The following is a 22,311-nucleotide window of genomic DNA, read 5'->3' as shown; positions in this document are numbered from 1 at the left end:
ATTAAAGAAAAATATTTTTAATAAAAACTGAAAAAAATAAATTGTCTTTTTCTGTATTCAAGAAAAAGAAATGACAAAGGAAAAAAAGGAAAAGAAAAAAGGAAAGAAAAGAAAAAGAAAAGAAAAGAAAATTGAATAGATGGAGCAGCAAACAGACTGAAATACGATTGAAATTACATAGTTTTCCCCTAGAAGTCAAACTATGAAGCACTTTATAGTCCGTAACTAAGCATGCTGAGAGATTTGTGTTCCTGAAGAGCGAGGTTGGCCCAGTTGGGTGGGGCTTAGTATAATGGCTCCATTCTCCACTAGGTGATGCTGCTTAGCTTACTGGGGTGGATTGTTGTGGCGCTTGTAAGTATGTTGTGCATGCGCAGGAGCTGTGAAAATGGCGTCCCCCAGCTACCCAGTCTCTAGTATGGGAACTCCGTCCTCCCAACCAGCAATCGTGCACCTGTTCTTTGTCTCTGGCTTCTGTCCAAAAATCCCTGCTTTCACACTGTCTATGACTAAGCCATCAGGTTGCCAGGCAGCACCTCCCTCCTGAGTTTTATCTCAGATGCAGCTATGTTTCCCGACCCCTCACTTCTGAGGGGCAACTGCAACTTTGACCCGTTCTGACCTGCATGGGAGGGTCTCACCAAGCAATGACCAGGTGCCGGCCCCACCCAAGAATGTTCATGGAACTGTGCTGCTGCTGATGCCTAGAGACTGAGGCTGGGTGCCAGCCAACCCCAGAAAAAGTTCATGCAATCATGTAGCAGAAGTGTTTCAGGGATTATGGCAAATCACAACACATATCTGGCACTAGGCTTCACCCTTAACGTCCTCTGAGAGACTAAGAGAAAAATTACCAGGTGTACTCACAACTGCAAAGAAAAGACTCCCCCCCCCCCACCCCCCCGCGCTGTTCCCGGAACCAGCCAGGGCGTGCCTGTTTGAGGTCTGACCTAAAGGCGGGAACCAATCAAATTCTGCTGAGTGTTCAAATTTAAATGTCAACCAATAACAGCTCCGTAAACGCGAAAAATCCCTAACTTGTTTGTGCCTGTCTATAAAAGAAGCTGTAAAATCCTCGCTCGGGACCTCTTAGCGTCACCGGTAATGAGTGCGCAGAGGTCCGGGTTCGAACCTGCAATAAACGACCCTTGCGGCTTGGCTTTGACTCTGGACTCTGGTGGTTTGTTTTCGGGGGTCTCTCGAATCAGGGCATATCACCTCGCTCTAACACCAGTGGATGTGGCCGTTCTTGGGGGTCTGCTTTGCCCAGGGGGAGGCCACACCGCCTCTACCAGCTGTCCTCCCAACAGGGCAACTGCCTCTCCCCATGTGTCCCGAAGACCCCAGACTTCACTCTCCTCCTGGGGATTTGCCCTTCCCACCAGAGCACTGCCAGGTATGGAGCTGCAGAGTGTCAGACTCCGCACTCCCCCTGTTTATAGAGTCTTAATGGAATTTAAATCCTCCTTTCTCCATTTTTTGTTCAGTCCCTGTGTCTGTTTCCGCTTTTCCACTTTCTCTCCAGCTGCTTTTTTTGGGGGGAGGGGGGTGCTTTTCCTGTACTCTCTCCTGGTCTTCCTCCTCTCTCTGCAAGCAAATTCAGCTCTCTGCCCTCCATGGCTTCTCTCTACCCCACTTCACCACTCCACACCTAGTACCTGCTGAGTTCTGTTGTTCAGGTTGTGCATATTGTTGTCATAATACTCAAATCAATTTTCTAGGTGTGCAGGATGGTTTAGTATTGATCTGGCTATATTTCATGGATGTGAGATGCAAAAAAAACTTCCATGCTATTCCCCCATCTTGGCTCCTTCCTATTCTATCTAGCTCTTAACTTGGAAATTGTGATGGTTAATTTTATGTATCAACTTGCTTAGGCTGTGAGGTGCCTACATATTTGGCCAAAAATTACTCTGGGTGTTGCTGTGAGGTGTTGTGTTTGTTTTTTTTTTTTTTTTTTTGGATGAATTTAACATTTATGTTTTTATTTTTGAGAGAGAAAGAGAGAGAGACAGAGCATGAGTGGGGGAAGGAGAGAGACACACACAGAATCCAAAGCAGGTTCCAGACTCTGAGCTGTCAGCACTAAATACTAACTAAATACAATAACATTTAGCAGTGCTAACTTTCAGGGAGCTTGAAAGAGTTAATACATTTGCAATCTTCAAGATAAATTAACTAATCAAGCACCTTGGGATATCTAATTTGCTTACATATAATAATTAATATTTTCAAATATAAAGCCATTAAACAGAGAAGTTTGGGCACCAAGCAGAGGACTTAGGCAGTCGAATATTGTTGGCAGAAACAGGTGAAACAGGTGCAGAGCTCAGAAACTAATAATCAGACCCAAGCGATCCACTTGAAAGAGAAGGAAGAGGAATTTGCTCCACATCTCCCAATCATCTCAAGAGTTTAACTAGAAACTACAATTAGAAAAAATGTTTCAGAAACCAACTTAGCCCCCAGACCCAAGCCGAAAGTCGAACCTGGGACTTTTCCTAAGTGCCAGCTGAGCAACTGGCGGGCGGCAAAGAGAAACAGCCCTTGGCGCCCCTGAACAGACTGCGCGGGGCGGGAAGGAAGCCCTCGGCCAGGAGACCCTTTCTCTTGGTTTCGGGAAGGTGCTTCGGGCAGTTCCGTCTCCCCCACCGCCTCCTCCACGCGGAGGCTGCAGGCGCGGGGCGCAGGCAGGTGGGGGACAGAAAGGCCCGGGGAAGAGGCGCGGACAGGGCGGCGGGACGCGAGCACGGGCGCCGGGCGGGAGAGCGTGTCTCCGGGCGCCGCCGCCGCTGTTGTCCGGGGTGCTGAAAGCCGGGAACTTGCCGGGAGGCGGCGGCCACTTTTCCCTCTCTCGGAGCGCAGGGTGGGGGGGGTTTCGGGGTGCGCACCTGCTAAGCCCGCCCTGGCCCTGGGCCCAGAGGTTCCCACAGACGAGGCCCTCCCCAGCCTCGCTGGTGGGGTGGTGGGGGTGCATGATTGGGGGGCTGCGGTAAGCATGGCCGGGAGCGCCAGGCAGGACCCCGGTGCCCCTTCTCCGCCTCTGGGCGCCCCAGCGCCGCGACCCCGCTCCACTTGCGTGCGAACTCTCGCGGCCGGGGACGCGGGCGCCCGGGGCTGAGTGTGGAGACGAGCCGGGCGGGGGAGGGAGGGGGAACGGGGGTGGGGGGGCGGCTCTAGTCCGGGGATGGAGGGGGGGGCGGGTGGAGGCGAGAGCGAGCGGGGCATGCGCAGTGGGGCGGAGGAGGTGGCGATGGCCGGGGGAGGCGGGGGGACTGCTGTTTATTTGCAGCTGGGCCAACTCGGCGGCGCAGGCGGCGGCGGAGCGCGGGGCGCCAGCGGCGGGTCCAGCTGCCGCCGCACCATGCCCGAGCCCACCTCCGGGCAGCCGCGGCGCGCCGCCGGGGCCCCGGCCGGGGAGGATGCCAGACGCCCGGGAGCGGCCAGGGCAGCGGTGGTGGCGGCGGCGGCGCGATGGTAGTGACAGGCTGTGCCCGAGGCGGCGGCGGCGGCGGGGACCGCGCTCCCTCCCGGCTGCGGGGCTGCGGACTCGCGCCGGCCGGGGCCGCGGCGCTGCTGGCCGGGACGAGCTGCCTGTGCTACGGCCGCTCCCTGCAGGGCGAGTTCGTGCGCGACGACGTGTGGGCTATCGTGAACAACCCCGATGTGCGGCCCGGCGCCCCCCTCCGCTGGGGCATCTTCACCAACGACTTCTGGGGCAAGGGCATGGCCGAGAACACCAGCCACAAGTCCTACCGGCCGCTCTGGGTCCTCATCCTCAAATTCGCGAGTGGACGGAGAAGTAATGAGGCTGGCTTAAGGAGAGTTTCTCTTTCCTGCTGCCCCGCCCTTCCCTTCCAGGCCACCCTCGTCTCCCGGCTGTCCACGCCACTATGCTCCCTTGTCCTTTGCCCCGCTTTTCTGAGCTTCTGGGGCGGCTCGGAGGCCCGAGCTGGGGATTTGGGACAGTTTCCCCAAGTGTATGCGCTCTCGGTGGATTGTTCTCCCTGGATAGAGCTGGCGGGCAGGCTGAAGGAGCCTTAAAGTCACCTGCAGGCACCCTGGTTCCCCCCCCCCCCCCCCCCCCCCCCCCCGCTCCGCCCAAGTGAACCACCTGAACCGGCCCTAGTACAGCCCGCTTCAAAGGCATCTATGGAAGGGGCCAGGGTGAGGGGTTCGCTGTTTTCAGGGTGGTTAATTTCTTAGCGTCTTGTGGGTAATTTTGCAAATGGGGGGCCTTTGTGAACCTCTTTGAAGTCTAGTTCCATCTCTGGAGGAGGTGGTTGGGATTTGCCAACTGCCTGGGTTTGGGGGAGAAGCAGAGGTGTCAAAAACTGTAGAGTCTGAGATTTTACCCTTCTTACAAGCAATTACCTTGCCACATTTTATAGATGCTAGCAGAAGACAGAAGCAGCCTGGGTCAGACGAAAAGTAGTTTATCAGTATTACTCAAGACAGAATGGTCAGTATGAGCCACCTGTTCAGTTGCTTCCCCTTGTCCGCCTTCCCCCCACCTCCCGCAGAGTCCCATGTGGGTGATGCAGAGGTGGCCTAAGTGGATGTTTCACATAAAGTGGGTCTGTGTCACAACCAGTGAACCCCAGTCTTTTAGCAATCACCCTCCCTACCAACCTTTTTCCTAGAGCTCAGGAAACAAATCTGGCCTCTGTTCCAAAGGGAGACACTATCTCAAATATTCTTGAGAAGATAGTCTAGGAAAAAAACTGTAACAAGAGGTACTGAAACGACAGGGAGAATCTCTCTCCAACAGGAAACAGAAGTATACCCCAAATCACCTTCTAACCTCGGATGTCCTCCCATCCTCCAACCTGACAACACCACTAAAAATCAAGACCCTCTTGGCATTCCATACAAACTAGTTTTTCCTTTAGAAATTTGGAATTACTGTTCATTTCTGATGTGAATGATGTGAATAATTTAAAGCATAAAGGGAATCCAAAGGTTTTTAGGATGGAATATTCAATTTAGATGAGACCTAACCCTAGACTTTTCATTTTTTAACAATTTTTTTTAACATTTTTTTTTTTTTTTTTTTTTTTTTTTTTTTTGAGAGACAGAGACAGAGCATGAGCGGGGAAGGGGCAGAGAGAGAATGAGACACAGAATCTGAAGCAGGCTCCAGGCTCTGAGCTGTCAGCACAGAGCCCAACGCGGGGCCCGAACTCATGAACTGCGAGATCATGACCTGAGCTGAAGTCAGACACTCAATCGATTGAGCCACCCAGGCGCCCCTAGACTTTTCATTTTAGAGAAAACGTCAAAAACTGACTGTTGTAAATTATCTGCAAAACACATGTTATATTAGTTATTCAGAGAAGTTTGGAGTGAAGGGAGACTGGTAAGTCATGCTTTAGAGTCTGAGTGTGGGGCAGGGGTGGAGGACTGTGATATGTAAAGAAGGGGTCATGTTATTGGGTGATGGGGGTGTTGTGTATATGTTGTAAATGAGTCTGAGTTGTGGGAGGTTTCTTATGAAGAAATCTTTCATGATCAATAAATTCTTTTCATCTTCCTCTGGAGCCACTTGCTTGGCTCCTTTGAGGACCTAGTTATCCTATTTTTAAAGAAAGAATGTTTGATGATGCCAAAGTAATGGCATTGTTTTTCTAAAAGCACTAGGTATTTTCTGTTCCAAAGTATTCTGTAGGATCTGAGCTCTGGTCATCTCTCCAACTTCGTCTCTACCTCATTCAATTATTCCAAACCAACATCCGAGATCCCTCATTGTTCTTCATGCACACCACATGTGCTGCCATCTCAGGGCCTTTGATCTTTGTTCTTCTTGGAAAGTTCTTCCTGCAAATATTCATGTGTCTTAGTCAGTCTTTGGTCTAACCTCCCATCCTCAGAGAGCCCTTCCCTGATTATATTATCTCAAACAGTAAGGACTCCTCCCTGACTTCATCTGTACCCCGTACCTTGCTTTTTCTTCAATGGCACTTATCAGTATCAGGCATGAGATAACCAATGTTGATATGATGAGATAACTCCTCACTATCTGGCATGAGATAATCTAACCCTGCCCACCCCCACCCCCCCAGCCCCACTACCATGTAATCTCCATGAGGGCCACCCCTAACATCTAGAACCATCTCTGTCACACAAAACAGTTTATTTTTAAGTAGACTTATTCATTGATAAATGAATAATTTGAGGGGGGAGGATGTTCAACAACTTTCCAGATAATTTTTAAGACAAGACTGTCTTTTTTCTTTTTTTTAATGTAAGAATAAAGTCTCTTTGGTCTTATTTCCTGGCTTCTTACCAGGAAAAAAAAGTGCTGCAAAAGAAAGTGGAGGCAGCCTAGGAGTTCCCTGGACACATCCCAAGGATTTGGAGGGTCCTAATTATTGTCTGGCTCTGATTCAAGAGTACCTCTGCATCTGTGTCTCTCAGCCAAAACCTGCTCACTCCGACTGTCTGAGGAAGAGGAGGAACTTCAACATTTCCACACCTTCCTCCTCCTGGACAGCGTATTAGAGCAGAGTAGTGGGGCTGGGGCAGAGAGCTTCCTAAATGTGTAAGGGTACAGTGATCACTTCCTTAGTTCAAACACAACCACAAGGATTCTCCCCACACACTTCTGTCAGCAAAGTGCCTTCCATTTGTGTTGGTGCCCAGTTTTCTGTGAGAAGTTGTCACTTTTTTTTGAGGCAAAAAAAAAAAAAAAGAGGTAGCCATGAACTACTGTTTTCTGTCAGATTAAATGGAATGAAAGACCTGAAAATACCCTGTCCTCATAGGAATTAACATGCCCCTCTCTCCCCATCAGGACTCCAGCAAACACGCACCTCAAAGGAGAACTAGTTTACTGCTGAAACTAACTGCTTAGCAACCAGTTATAAAGACACTTGGCATTGATACAATCTAATTTTTTAATAGTCGTTGATTTCTTTTTCTGAGGGTTTTCTTCTGGGACAGGCCACCGTCCACATGTGGTTAGTAGCGTTCTTTGTCCTCAGTTTCCACACCCTTTCTTTGTGCCAGTTGTTACTCTGAATACTGAGGTGACAATAGTGGCAATAACCACCCCCAACCTTGGTCACGGGCCCCTCTCAGTCAGCTCCTCTTACCCTTACCCCATGTTTCCTCCCTCTGTGTGAGAATGTCATGTAGTATCTGTCTTTCTCTGTATGGCTTATTTCACTCTTATGTGGATCCTGAGAAACTTAACAGAAACCCATGGGGGAGGGGAAGGAAAAAAAAAAAAAAAAGAGGTTAGAGTGGGAGAGAGCCAAAGCACAAGAGACTCTTCAAAACTGAGAACAAACTGAGGGCTGATGGGGGGTGGGAGGGAGGGGAGTTTGGGTGATGGGTATTGAGGAGGGCACCTTTTGGGATGAGCACTGGGTGTTGTATGGAAACCAATTTGACAATAAACTTCATATATTGAAGAAAAAAAAAAAAAGAATGTCATGTAGTAAGGTTGAATCACAACCATGAACTTTGCTTTCAGTTTGAAGTGCGCTGTATGTTTGCATTGGTGCCTGCGAATCACATCTTTTGGTACTTTCGATGCATGAAGTGATGATGCTTTGCCTCTTTGTTTCCGGTACTGGAGGGAATACAGAAGAAGAGCAACCAAAACGATTAAGGGCCAGCGAGATTCACCTTAGAGGACAAACAAGAACTAGATGTTGTTATGTATTGGTTGAATGATCTAAGAAGACTACGGAAAACCACTTCTGAGCAGTTGAGCTGAGATGATGGCAAGAAATGCAGAAGAAGAAAGACCAGCAGCTTTAGAGGAAGACAGGAGAATCTGCTGTTTTCGGTATTGGGCTGTGGAAACACCCATAAAGCATTGTGGAACTCTTTATTTGAGACCCTGGAAACATATTTCAGTTTTTTCTTCACTGGATTTTACCTTAAATTGAAGTGGATGTATGTTGAGTTACCCGAGAGAGCTGGGTTTGGCTAGAAAGTGTTGCACTTACCTCTCAGCATCCTGCCCTAAAACCTACAGATCTCTGAGCTCCCTCCAGCTCTATCAGGTTAAAATTTATGGAGCGTGGCTCAGGGAATATCTCCTTCATAACAAGCTCAAAAGTTGGGAACCACTGGTTATAATAATAGCCAACACTAATTTATGTAGCGCTTATCAGGTACAGCATTTACTGTTTTAAATATTTCATCATTAAAACCTCATCACAACCGCAAGAATTATTATTATTGCTACAGTGTTACAGATAAGGAAACTGAGGCACAGAGAGGTTAAATGACTTGCCCACTGATGTAGCTAAGAAGCGTCAGAGCCAGGATTGCCCCTCACCTGGCAGGCTGACTGCTAACTCTGTGCTCTTAATCACCACGCCAGGCCATGAGGACAGTCAAACTTCGAAGTCCCATCGGCCTCATGAGGTGGATCAGCCAGGGGAAAAGGTTTATAATGCACTTCTATCAAAAGTGAAATGATCTTTTCTTATTGTTCTTAAACAGAGGTGAATGAGGGTTTGGGGCCCCGTGTGTGCATGTGAAATGTGTGTGATTACTAGATTTATCCTCCGGTAACTTAATCACAGGGCTCATCTTTTTGTTTTGATAGTTAAAAACTGAGAGAGATTTAATTTTGAAAAGAGCCTTCTTTATTTAAAATAGCAAGAGGCTTTCATGAGAATTTTTATTGCTCTTCGAAAAAAATTAGGCTGAGATTGCCTACCTGCGAAAGACTTCGGCTCCAGGCTTAACAAATTGAATATCAAAGAAGTGTTTTATACACATCGTTCTAGGTTGGTATTCTTTAAATGGTGAAGCTCATACTGTAGGCATTCTGCCTCATTTTGGGTTTTTGTTTGTTTGAAAGGGTTGTGGTTTTTGTTTGGGTGGCATTTTGTTAACCAGGATTCTTTTTTCAGCTATTGTGGCCATATTTTTCAACTCATAGTATAGACCATAGAATAATAATATTCATCATAATGAACTGAGGCACTCCAAAAGCTTGAAGTATTTCCTACATGATCACAAACGAAGACTCTGCCTGTGGGAAGCTTATATTCTAGGAAAAGGAGGCAAAGAATAAACAAATGTATAAAGAAATGGTGGTAAGGATCTATTGACCTACTCTTCCAGACCATGAAGAGAATAGACGATAACGTAGAAAAACACAGCAAGAAAGAACATGCAGAGTGTGTTTTTTTGAAATGAATGAAGGGATGACAGGACAGGTATAACATAACATAACATAACATAACATAACATAACATAACATAACATCCAGACAACAGTGAGAGAGTTTGGCTGTCTCTTGGGAATGCCCACCCCAGTGCTTCTTTCCTTATATCTTGTGTCACAGCTTCCCAGTAATACTCCTGCCTGCATCCAGTTTAGACCATCTTGACTCCCACCCTGAGCTATTTTCTCTCCCTCAGCCTGAGCAGAAATTCTCTAATCATCCAAAAAGGCATGAAAACTCCACTCACTTTGTATATGTCCTCTTCTCTGTGATGGAAAGAAGACTTCCCTATTGATTGGAATGATTAGAAATTCCTCAGGGAGACAAGGACACATTATGTCCTTCCTGTGTGTTAATATGGATTTACCGGAAGCCTTTGGGGAGCCATGTGATTATGTGCACAGTTCCTGTTCTAGAAGAGTAACTATCTGCAGTGTTTACAGTGTACTGGCCCTTCGGAAATGGTCTCCAAGTGATTTTAAATAAATAGAAGTGAGTTAGATGCAGTGTTACTGAAGCATGTTATTTATTCTGGGCAGACTCCCTGGGAAAAGCTGACTTGATGTTGTGTTGAACTCCTCCCTTCACAAGGAGAAAGTTTTCCTGGGATGCTTGGTGAAGACCAGGAAAGAGTGAAGAGGGGAGGACAGAGGAAGACCTCCTTGGCTTTTGGGAGTTTGTTACAGTCCATAAAAGCAGATGAGAATAGCGGTGTGGCTTTTACAAACACTCCAAGGCCTGGAATTAAAATTTAGGGACTGTTACCCTCAGGAACATCAGGATGGGTAGAACATTAATTAAAATGAAGAGACATTTGGAGTATTCCAAGCAAGGCTTCTTGACTTGGGCTTTAGGGTTTGGCCTGGGAGAGAGGTACTCTATGAATTCCTTGAAAATACAAGCAAAATGTTGTTCATGTGAGCACACGTATTCTTCTGGAGAGAATATTCTTAGCCTTCATCACACAAAGGGATCTGTAAGAAACCACCTTGCTTTTCTCTCATCCCCTTGGGCATAGCTGCTTTTATATTCCCTGGTATAGGTCTCTCTTCCAGGGTTACAGTCTTCTTTTTATTTTAATCTGAGCTATTTTTCAAACAGAATTAAGAGAAAGATCTACTTTACCCAGAGCACTAGGTTTCTTAGAGCGTGAAGAAGATAGTACCTATCTCTTCTCCCCCTTCTCTTTGTTCTCTGTTCCCATGACTTGCCTTGTTTTCCAAACTGTGGGCTCCTGAGAGCTTTTCTGGCAAATGGCCCTCTCTCCTGGGAATGGTGCCCTCTGGCATCAGTGAGCTCACTAATGCCTTCCTTTCTGGGCACTTTCCTTTTTTTCTTTTTTTTTTCTTTTAGAAAAAGAGAGAGCACTCAAACTGGGGAGAGGGGCAGAGGGAGAGAAAGAGAGACTCTTAAGCCAACCACACACTCAGTGCCGAGCCCCACGAGGGGCTCGATCCCACAACCCTGGGACCATGTCCTGAGTCAAAAATCAAAAGTCAAATGCTCAACCGATTGAGCTATCCAGGTGCCCCTGAGCTGTTTTCCAAGGAGGCGGATGGAATTTTACATGGAACAAATGTTATTTACACTCATGTTTGCCACAATCGGAAGGCTCTCAGTCTGTAAAGAATTGCTATCAAGATTGTCAGTGAGAAAAAAAATGTTTTCACCCAACCTATTTTTAAACCAACCAAGCCTATTTTTAAATGAGACACAGAGATTAAACCTAATAGAGTTAGAGATCCATAGAGTTGAGAAATAATCATTTCCAACTTCCAACTCAATACAGTCATTATTCGTTCGTTAAATACACTTTCATTTGGAACCTACTCTATGCTGAGTATGGAGGATACGATGATGAACAAGACAAAGTTTGAAAAAATTACTCACCATCTATTACTCATGTTAACGTTTTAGAAATTGATTAGGTGCTATAATAGAGATGCATTCAGGGTGATATGGGACCTGAGATATTTTGCTTTTTTGATGTTATTTCAAGTGAGTGGTCACTGAGATTTTTGCCTGGATGCTTTTGGTTATCAAAGTACCTATCCTAGTTTCTAAATATCAATTCTTTCTTGACTGAGCTGAATTGTCTCTTGGTTACAAGTATATTGAGTATAAACACCCAAAATGTTAGGCTGGTGCATTAATTGAATGAAGTGAAGTTAACATTGGGTTATATATTCTAAGCAATATTGAACACATGAAAAAAGTACTTTCCTCTTTCAGGGGAAATATGCCTCTTTCCATTTTTCTTCTTGAGAAAGTCCTATTGGCCAGTGTTTTGATTTATCATGTTTAATAGTAATATAAACCCTGAAAATATTCCACTCTTCTCTTTACTGTGAGAAGAACATTAATGCACGAATAATGATACATAGCAGCTTTCAGTTAGAAACACAAAAGGATTTATAGAGATTATGGCACATCAGGAACATTTGTCTAAATGCATGCCCAGATAATCTATGCAGGCTGGCCCAGTGTTGCTAGCTCTTTTTATATTTCACAAGAAGCTAGAAGTAAGATTTTTCAAAATATAAAATCTGACTTTTACATGTTGGTATGTTACACATAGTAGCTAATCGAAATAAGTTCACAAACTAGACCTGGCCCTAGTACAGCCCATTTGCCACATATGAATAGACAATTGTCTTAGTAACTCCAAAGAGGAAACTTCCCCTTTGGGGATTACTCAGAACAAACATATTCCTTCGGTATTGCTTTCATTCATTCATTCACTCATTCATTCATTCATTCTTCCATCTCTGTACTCATGCCAAACATGGTGCTAGGTGCTGGGTATATAGATGAAATATGACAAAGACCATACCCTCGAAGAATTTGTTCTTAGTTCCATCTTTAATATTCTCTATGCTAAGCACTTTTTTAAGTTTATTTATTTATTTTGAGGGAGAGAGTGACTGGGGGAGAGGCAGAGTGAGAGGGAGAGAGAGAGAATCCCAAGCAGCTCAGAGCTGTCAGCTCAGAACCAATGCAGGGCTCAAACTGATAAATCGTGAGATCATGACCTGACCTGAAATCAAGAGTTGGATGCTTAACTGACTAAGCCACCCAGGCGTCCCTGTGCTGAGGCTTTTACCACACACTTAGAGCCTTGGAGAGTGGTGTTTCCTTTCATAATCACCAGATTTTAACATTAGTCTGGAAGACTTAACCTCAAGAAGTATAAAACAATATAAATTTGGATACCATAAGGGCACTGAACCTAAATTCTCTTCTCTGAGGATAGGGACCTTGGGTCGTGTACTTCTCTCCAGGACTTTTGTGATTTCTGGAGCCATCCCACCACATATGGGCCTTCCTGATGGGGGATGGGAGGTTGGAGTTGCTTCCCCCAGTAACCCCCTGCCCTTTCCTTATCTCGTCTGGGTGGGTGGTACAGCAGTGGGTTATTCACACCATGGCTTAGTCTGGGTTAAGCCTCACTTCAGAGCAGATCCTACCCAGCATTTCATTTTTTTAGCCTCCAGTGGGAATATAATTACTTCCATTTATTTCAGTGGGAACAAAAATGGAGTGGACAGCAAGCTCTCTTTTCTATTCCAATTAAATTGATTTGTTATCCTATAGTCTGAGATGTTCGAAATCTATAGGTTATAAGTTGTGATATGTCAAGTGTTTAGAATTAGCCTATGTCGGGGTGCCTGGGTGGCTCAGTCGGTTAAGTGGCCGACTTCGGCTCAGGTCATGATCTCGCGGTCCGTGAGTTCAAGCCCCGCGCAGGGCTCTGTGCTGACAGCTCAGAGTCTGGAGCCTGTTTCAGGTTCTGTGTCTCCCTCTCTCTGACCCTCCCCCATTCATGCTCTGTCTCTCTCTGTCTCAAAAATAAATAAACTTTAAAAAAAAAGTTTTTAGAATTAGCATATGTCATCACCAAATTACAAATCCACCATAATTATTTCCAATCATTCCAGTAGGAATGAAAATGGAGTGGTCAACAAGATCCCTGTTCTGTTCTATTTGGACTGATTTGTCAGACTATAGCTCAGAGTGTTTAAACTTCTGGAAATTGTAAGTTATGTATATAATCAGGAATTCTGTAACATTTTCAGACTTTCCCAGCAGGTGGTTGTTATATTCCAGGTGTACCATGAAACCCAAGGTTTCCAGATATATTCAGTAATAAGCCATGTTATTACAATTGTCTATTCTGTGTACAATTCTCACTTTTAGAAATGGAAGCATTTCTAAATGCACTGATATTTAACTTTTTCTTTGAAACTATGGAACATCTCCTAGAAAAATGCATACCTACCCAATATTCTGAACATAATTTTAAGGTATATGAAACTATAGCAGGTAAAAAGAACAAAACTACAATGTTCTAATTACAGAATGATTGCCCTTCACTTCAAAACAGGAGGAAAGATAAGTATGTCCTCTACTGAAGGGAACAGCCCCATTTCTCAATATGAAAACAATTCTACTTTAAATGTAAAAGAAAGTTTTTGCAGCCTTGAGGGAATTTTTAAAATATCTTTTAAAAATAAACTTAGGGGCACCTGGCTGGCCCAGCAGGTTAAGCATCCAACTCTTGATTTCAGCTTAGGTCGTGATCTTGCAGTTTGTGAGTTCGAGCCCTGCATTGGGCTCCACGCTGAGAGTGTGGAGCCTGCTTGGGATTCTCTCTCCTCTCTCTGCCTCTCTCTGCCTCTCTCTCTCTCTCTCTCTCTCTCTCTCTCTCTCATTCTCTCTCCCTCTCTCAGTATAATTAAATAAATTTAAAAAATAAAAATATACTTAAAAACATAAATTTTACCAAATTGATAAATGTTCAATAAAAAAAATAGAAAATGAAGATAAACCATCCCAAAATAAGATTATTTATAGCCTCAAAACCAAAGAGAACTGCTATTAATATTTGATGTCTCTTTACTTTTTCTATGTACATAACACATTTTTACTAAAATAATTAGAATTACTAAAATTATTGAGCATTTAATATATTCTAATCATGTTAGATGCATTGGCTTAATCAAACTCCGAACAACCATATTTGGTAGCTTCTGTTAATCTATTTTACACATGGTGGAATTGAGGCACAGAGAGGTATAGTAACTTATTTGGCTAGGAAATGCCACAATTGTGATTTGAACCTGGGAGCCTGACCCTAAAGACCATGCTCTCTCATGGTATTAATACTGTTTGAAAATCTTTTTATTCACTTAAAAATTTATTTTGGACATCTTCCCATGTCATTAAAAATTATATAACTACATAATTTTAAAACAATTGTGTAGTGTTTATTCACAAACATGTATCAACTGAGGGCTGATGGGGGGTGGGAGGGAGGGGATGGTGGGTGATGGGTATTGAAGAGGGCATCTTTTGGGATGAGCACTGGGTGTTGTATGGAAACCAATTTGACAATAAATTTCATATATTTAAAAAATTAAATTAAATTAAATTAAATTAAATTAAATTAAATTAAATTAAACAAACGTATCATTATTTGTTGAATGCCCATTATTTGTTGAATTAATGATATACATTCTGGAAGTTAAGTCTTTTCTTTTCTACTTAGTGATTAGGTTAGAATAGAGTTAAATTGCTAATAGACCTTATATTTACAACTTGTTATTTCTTAGTCACCCACATTTCTTCTCAAATTAAAAGAATCTTGAACTTGATTTTTAGAAGTATGGGCCAGTGTTGTATTGAGGAATATTTCCATCCCATGGCTTCTTACCTCCTCTTATGCTCATTTGGTTTCTGGAGACTTGCACAATGCTGGTGAGAGAGACAGACATCATGGTGTTTGGGAGTGTGTTTGGTTTATGATCTCGTTTCCCTATCCCAAAGCTAGAGAAACTCTTATTTTCCTATTTTTATATCAAGTAGCAGGAATAATGTACAGAGACGTTCTCTTAACACACTGGATTTCAAATTTTCATTAAAAATATAGTACTAAACCTTTTGTCCAAATGTAATCTAATAGGGGACCCCATTGTAATAAGTAATATTTATTTTGCTAGTACAAATGTATAAACTTAAAGTTTTAACACTTATTTATTATAAAATCAATCGGTAAGAACCACAAAGCTTTTTTGGTGAAGAAAAAAGTTTGGAATTGAAAAATACCTGTTAGCTGCAAACTTCTATCTGTACCCAGTTTATTTCAGTCTTTATTTTGGCTGCACAGTATTGAGAAAACTCTTGGTTCACACAGATAAGTACTTGCAAAAGTTTGTTATGGCTTACCATGAATTTCTAAATATTCTTTACTTAGATTCAGACATATGAAAAAAAAAGTTTTAAGGATTTTGGTTTCAGAGTTGTGTCCTTAAACATAAATACCAACTACTTGCATTATTTATCTCAGAAATAATAGTAGAAAGTCCCAAGCACTTATGATAACCACTATTATTTCTAAAAAAAAAAAAAAAAAATACTATCAAAATGTATATCAGCTTGATTGTGGTGATTACTTCACAATGTGTTTGTATATCAAAACTTCAGGTTATTATACCTTAAATATATACACGTTTCATCTGTCACTTATACTTCAGTAAAGCTGAAAACATAAGATCAAAATGTATCATGCTAGGGGCGCCTGGGTGGCGTAGTCGGTTAAGCGTCCGACTTCAGCCAGGTCACGATCTCGCGGTCTGTGAGTTCGAGCCCCGCGTCAGGCTCTGGGCTGATGGCTCGGAGCCTGGAGCCTGTTTCCGATTCTGTGTCTCCCTCTCTCTCTGCCCCTCCCCCGTTCATGCTCTGTCTCTCTCTGTCCCAAAAACAAATAAAAAACGTTGAAAAAAAAAATTAAAAAAAAAATGTATCATGCTAATTTATTTAGTTACATCAAACCTAACTAGGCTTCCAGCAACATAAGTATTCACGGAGCAGTTGTGTCTAATTGTTGCCTCTCATTGGAGTCCAGCACATCTATGTCACACATGTGTGTTATAGAAGTGCATAGCACGTGTGTGTGTGTGTGGCTTGTACTCCGTTACACTACTTTACATGCACTGACACGGACAGGCCTGAGTGGTGAAGAGAGCTAGAACTCTATCTTCCTCATCAGGGACGCATTTTCGTTTAGAGTTTACATGAGGACACTGAGGTTTGTTGAGTTTAAGTGACTTGAGTTCGACCATGTAGGTGTGGATCTCTGTCATTATACTGTGAATCCTGGGCTCATTACACCTCTTTACAGCTTCTCCATGTGGATCCTGCAGCTTCTTGAGTGGGCATTTGTGGTGGCTGACTCAAGGCCTGGGTGGCCCTCTCTCTGAGCACCCCTAAAACCACTAGCTTCATTGTGAGCAGCAGCCCCTGACTATGGTGGTCCGTGAGGCTTGCCCGGGTCCACAGGTGTCGCTAACAGCCGAGTTGTACAAAATGTTAAGTACAGAGGGGAAAAGAAAGGTGGTGGGAACGAGAAATGAGAAGCTGGTCCCGTTGCTCTTTGCTGCATCTACTGTGAGAATGAAGACCATTCTCAGCAATCAGGCTGTCGACGTTCCAGAAAACGTCGACATCACTCTGAAAGGATGCACTGTTATTGGGAGGCGCCCCAGAGGAACCTGCAAAGGGACTTGGATCACATGAATGTGGAACTCAGTCTTCTTGGAAAGAAAAAGAAGAGATTGACAAATGGTACAGAAAGAGAAAAGAACTGGCTTGTGTTTGCACTACCTGTGGTCATGTATAGAGCACGGTCAAGGGTGTCACACCAGGCTTCCATAACAAGATGAGGTCTGTGTATGCTTACTTCCCCATCATCATTGTTATTCAGAAGAATGGTTCTCTTGCGGAAATCCAAAATTTCTTGGGCGAAAAGTACATCCGCAGGGTTCAGATGAGGCCAGGTGTTGCTTGTTCTGTACCTCAAGCCCAGAAAGAGGAGGTAATTCATGAAGGAAATGGTCTTGAACTTGTATCCAACTCAGCTGCTTTGACTCAGCAAGCCACAACAGTTAAAAACAAGGATTTCAGAAAAATTTTGCATGGTGTCTATGTTTCATCAGCACACTGATGAATAAGTTGTCCACCCAGCTACAGAAACGGCAAGGTGCCAAATAATTTTTAAGACTGATTTGTGATATTTTAAGGATGAAATAAAAGCTATATTGATTTGGGACTTTTTCTTAGGAAAAAAGAGAAAGAGAGAGAGAGAGAGAAAGAAAAAGAAAGAGAAGCTGGTCTCTTTGTTGAGATCAGTGAGCTGGGATCATCTGAGGTGCGTGAGGATGACACCTCCAGGACTATCCAGACTCATGATGCTGGCTCCCAGCAGGTGGATACACGCCCGCCCGAGACCTGTTTTTTTGTGGTAATTCAGCATGAGAATTAGGTGTAATTATGACTTTCAAAGATCCGTCTTGTATCCTGTGTGATTTGGCTTCAGGCAAGCGATCACAGAAGGAAAGCTCTTGTGTTTATCACATACCACAATCACATGGCTGTCTCATAGCTGAAAATATACCAATGAAAAGCCACACACTTTGCCCTAAGCTCGTTTTCCTCATCCCCAGATGCTGCACCCTCTTCAGGTGCACCATCCAACCTATACTTTCCTTACAGCCTTCGTAGACCCTCTTACTCCTTCTCAGCGCGGTGACCTTGGGCAGATACTTGTGGCTTGACAAGAAAGCAATGCGGCAAATAATAATTATCAAAGACACCAGTCATTAAGCCTGTTAGAACTGATGACATCAGTAATTAAGCCTATTAGAATGCCACAAACCGCACAGGAAGATCGGTTGATACTTTTTAGTCACATGTTCTATTCGTATAAGAACTATATTTAGCAGGGTATTTTCATTTTAAAAAATTAAGCATATGCCTTTTTATCTGTAGTTTTTAATGATGAGAATGGTGAAGGCATATTAGAAGTTTAAGCACATACTGCAATTTTCTTCCCCTATTAACTCCATAAATAGCAGCCATTTGATGTGCAGACTTTTAAGTTTTTAATGGCAGTAATTATAAGGCCTTATCTCTTTTGAACTTTTTCTTTGTTGCAATTGATTTATTCTCCTGCCTTGTTAGATTCATAATTTTATCTAAAAAAAAAAAAAAAAGTTTCCTGACTTTATTCTCTTTGTCACGAAGAAGACAGACATGCTATTGAGTGGCAACAAGCCGGGATGAGTCATTACATTCTGATCACCTTCCTGCCAGGGCATGTAATCCTTGGAAACTTTTGAATAGCTTGGCGCTCTGTCGTTTCTCTGTAAATCCCAGGGAGTGAAATAGAGGCAAGGAGCCCCATTATCACTTTGACTCGAGCTTGCATTTGACTGCAAAGGCCCAGGAGTGCCCTGAGAGCCATGGGTCAGAGGACCCCTCCTTACCTGGAATGAGAATGACTTTCCTCTCTTTAGTCTCAGCTGATGCAAGTAATTGCATTGTCTGCCTAACTTTTCAGAGACTGACCCTTTACCCCTCTTGATTCCCACTGCTTTCTTGTATCCACCTTATCTTTGCCTCCTAACTTCTTTCTGCTTTGCCTCACTGACAGCAGAAGGATTTGACAAGTGACTGCGCATGTGCTATCTAATTTGGTCTGGCCAGAGCTATTTTAATGTCCCCGTGAAGTGTGAAACTGTCCCCACTGAAGTCTCATCTCCTCTGGTCTCAGAACTCTCCAGCCCCCACTGTTACCTACACTCCTTTGTCTCTTCTTCTTCCTGCCACTGTTGAACCAGGCAGTTTCTCAAAGAGGATAATTGTCTCTTTTGTTCTCTGAATAATCCTTCTTGACCTTCTTCATAATGAACTGACACAAGCTTTATGGAAGGATAATACTGCCGGTATCTGGTTCAGAAGGCCTATAACTCATAGTTTCAAATTCTGTGCTCTTCAACACATTTGATGCTTACACCCAGCAGCTCTGCATATGGATATTGGGGAACATCATCAAAAAGAAGTGACTCTGGGCTGGGTCCAGGGAGCTGAGAGGCTCTTCACTCCCTCTCCTGTCCTTAGAATGTGCTTCCCACTTGCCTTTCCCTCTCCCAAAGGCTGCTGCAAGGACATAGCCTTCAGCTGGCAATCTGGTATTTAAAACATCTACAGGGCATATGTAACTGAGCCCAGTTAGGGCCTCTTTATAAACTTTTAAGATTTGGAGCGTGGGCACAGGGATCCATTTGTCTTGCTTCCGGCCCAAGACAAGCCTCATATGTAAGTTCTCTTTGCTATTATTAAAACTGTCAAGTACCAGCCTAGAGTGGCTTTCCTCTTTCTTCAGTCTCTCCCTGCCCTCCACGTGTGTGGGACGGTTGCAGATTATACCAGGAAAGCTCCAGAGAGGATTGTGAACCAGTAGAAGCATTCATTCATTCAAAATGTACCCTATGTGTCTGGCAGTTTACTAGACATTAGGGATAAAGCCAAACACAAGGTACCTATGATTCCTGCTCTCAAAGAGCAGACATTACATAGTAGTTACAGTATAGTTGATCATAATTGTGATAAGTGCTGCAGAGGGAAAGTTCAGAATGCCATGAAAGTATATCACAAGGAGACTGGCCAGTAACACTCAGTGTTTCTTGAGCACTGACACCTACTACCCAAGTCTCACAACAATCCCGTGAGACAAGGGCTGTTACTGTTTTCATTTTACAGAGGAGGAAACTAAGACTTAAAGAATAACCAGCCCAAAGTGAACCAGTTGATGAGGGATATAGCCAGAGTTTGGACCCAAGTTTGTATGTCCCTATAGACTATGTCACGAATCTGTGTGCACCCCTACTCCCGTGGAAGGTACTCAGGACAAGAGTCAGGAGACCTCCTAGCACATCTACTGTCAAGGCTTACATCTGTACCATGAAACAGTTATGTTAACTCAAGTGTTTTCAGTGTTTAGAGGGTCATGGGTTTGGGGCATGGGCACATAAAAGGTGGTAAAATTTTAAGATGTTCCTCTCATAGAGGGTGGATCTAGACAGGCTCTATGACTGCTTTGACTAACAGAAAATGACAGAAGCTTCACTGTGCTCATTTCTATTCATTCCATAAGACACTGGAAGCTTCTACTTGCTGACTGTTGGAATGATCATTCTGAGGGAAGTCAAACACCAGGTAAGAAGTCTGAGCACCCTGCGATTGCCATACTATGGAAAGGCTATGTTGAGAAAGAGAGACACCCAGCCTACCTTAGCTGTTACATCCATTGCAGCCCAGACACAGAAAAGAACGAAGAAGCCATTTTGGTCATTCCAGCCCTGCCTGATTCAACAAGGAGAAAAGTTGAGGAAACAAGTTGACAGCCAGAACCAAGGCCCTAGGCATGAACAGCAGGCATAGCTATTTGAGTCACTCCAGCTGAAGTGCCAAACATCCTGGGATACACACAGGTTGTTCCCCCTGTGCCCTACTTGAATCCCTGACTCAGCACCGTGGGCCTAATAAAATGCTTGGTGTTTTATTCCACTAGATTCAGCGCTGGTTTGTTATACAGCAGAGAATCTCCTTTGAGAATCTAATATAAGCAAAATTGCCATATGATAGTATTATTTAGAAACATGGAAGCAAACACCTAAAAAAAAAAAAGAAAAACAATGTGGACATACCTCAAAAATTGAAAATAAAACTATCATATAATCCACAATTCCACTTTTGGGTATTTTTCCAAATGAAATGAAAACACTAATTTGAAAAGATACATTCGCTCCAATATTCATTGCAGCATTATTTACAAAAGCTAGGACATGGAAACAACTTAAGTGTCTATCAATAGATAAATGGATAAAGAAAATGTGAAAAAGGTGATAGATAGATAGATAGATGATGGAATATTATTCAGCCATCAAAAAGAAGGAAATCCAGCTATTTGTGACAACATGGATCATGCTTGAGGGCATTATGCTAAGTGAAATAAGTCAGAGAATGACAAATATTGTATGATCTTACTTATATGTGGAATATAAAAAACAAATAAGTTGGGGTACCTGAGTGGTTCAGTCAGTTGAGCATCTGACTCTTGATTTTGACTCAGGTCATGTTTCCAGGGTTGTGGGATCAAACCTTATGTGGGGCTCTGTGCTGAGCATGGAGCCTGCTTAAGATTCTCTCTCTCTCACTCTCTCGCTCTCTCTCTCTCTCTGTCTCTCCCCAGCTCATTCTCTCTTTAAAATAAAAAATAAAAAACAAGTGAATAAAATCCAAACTCATGGATACAGAGAACAGACTGATGACTGTCACAGGAGTGGGGAGAGAGGTGGGTGAAATGCATGAAGGGGGTCAGAACATACAAACTTGCAGTTATAAAATAAGTCATAGGATGGGGTACCTGGGTGGCTCAGTCAGTTAACATCTGACTTCAGCTCATGTCATAATCTCACAGTTCACAGGATCGAGCCCCACATCAGGCTTTGCAGTGCAGAGCCTGCTTGGGATTCTCTCTCTCTCCTTCTCTCTCTGCCCCTCCCCCACTCACACTTTCTCTCTCTCTCTCTCTCTCTCTCTCTCTCTCTCTCAGAATAAACAAACTTTAAAATAAATACATGAAATAAAATAAGTCACAATAAAATAAAATAAGTCACAGGATGCAATGTGTAGTAGGGTGACTGTATTGTGAATTTCAGAATTGCTAAGAGAGTAGCTCTTAAAAGTTCTTATCACACACAAAAAACTGGTGACAGATATTAATTAGACTGTGGTTGTCATTTCACAATGTATACAAATAACAAATCATTATGTTGTACACCTAAAACTAATATAATGTTATATGTCAATTATATCTCAATAAAAATTTTTTTTAAACGTTTATTTATTTTTGAGACAGAGAGAGACAGAGCATGAACAGGGGAGGGGCAGAGAGAGAGGGAGACACAGAATCTGAAACAGGCTCCAGGCTCTGAGCTGTCAGCACAGAGCCCGACGCGGGGCTCGAACTCACGGACCACGAGATCATGACCTGAGCCGAAATCGGACGCTTAACCGACCAAGCCACCCAGGCGCCCCAATAAAATTTTTTTTTTTTTTTAAAAAAGGAGCTAAAAGAGGAGAATCGTTGCTTCCAGGGGCAGGGCTAGTGAGTGCGGCAGAGTATTGCTATTCCTTGCAAGCTTTGTCTCCACATTTGACTTTGTCTTCCTTCAATTCCATGTGTAATCATGGCTAATGGAGCCCTCCATCAGCAC

At 43.5% G+C, this 22,311-nt stretch overlaps 1 protein-coding gene and 1 pseudogene across 1 annotated transcript; both read left to right on the top strand.

Moving 5' to 3' along the window:
- The first annotated feature begins 2,998 nt into the window (after nucleotides 1-2,998).
- Nucleotides 2,999-5,469, top strand: LOC147579240 (uncharacterized). Its single transcript, XM_086715122.1, has 2 exons — nucleotides 2,999-3,079; nucleotides 3,181-5,469. The coding sequence occupies exons 1-2, from the start codon at nucleotides 2,999-3,001 to the stop codon at nucleotides 4,042-4,044; spliced, it is 945 nt and encodes a 314-aa protein (XP_086571248.1). The 3' UTR covers nucleotides 4,045-5,469.
- Nucleotides 5,470-16,626: 11,157 nt separating this feature from the next.
- On the top strand, nucleotides 16,627-17,195 carry LOC112867826 (large ribosomal subunit protein uL6 pseudogene; annotated as a pseudogene).
- The last annotated feature ends 5,116 nt before the right edge of the window (nucleotides 17,196-22,311 follow it).

The sequence above is a fragment of the Puma concolor genome, chromosome B4, assembly GCF_028749965.1.
Source record: "Puma concolor isolate L17-30 chromosome B4, mPumCon1.1.hap2, whole genome shotgun sequence".
Lineage (NCBI taxonomy): Eukaryota > Metazoa > Chordata > Mammalia > Carnivora > Felidae > Puma > Puma concolor.
This window is presented reverse-complemented; position numbering and strand designations above follow the sequence as displayed.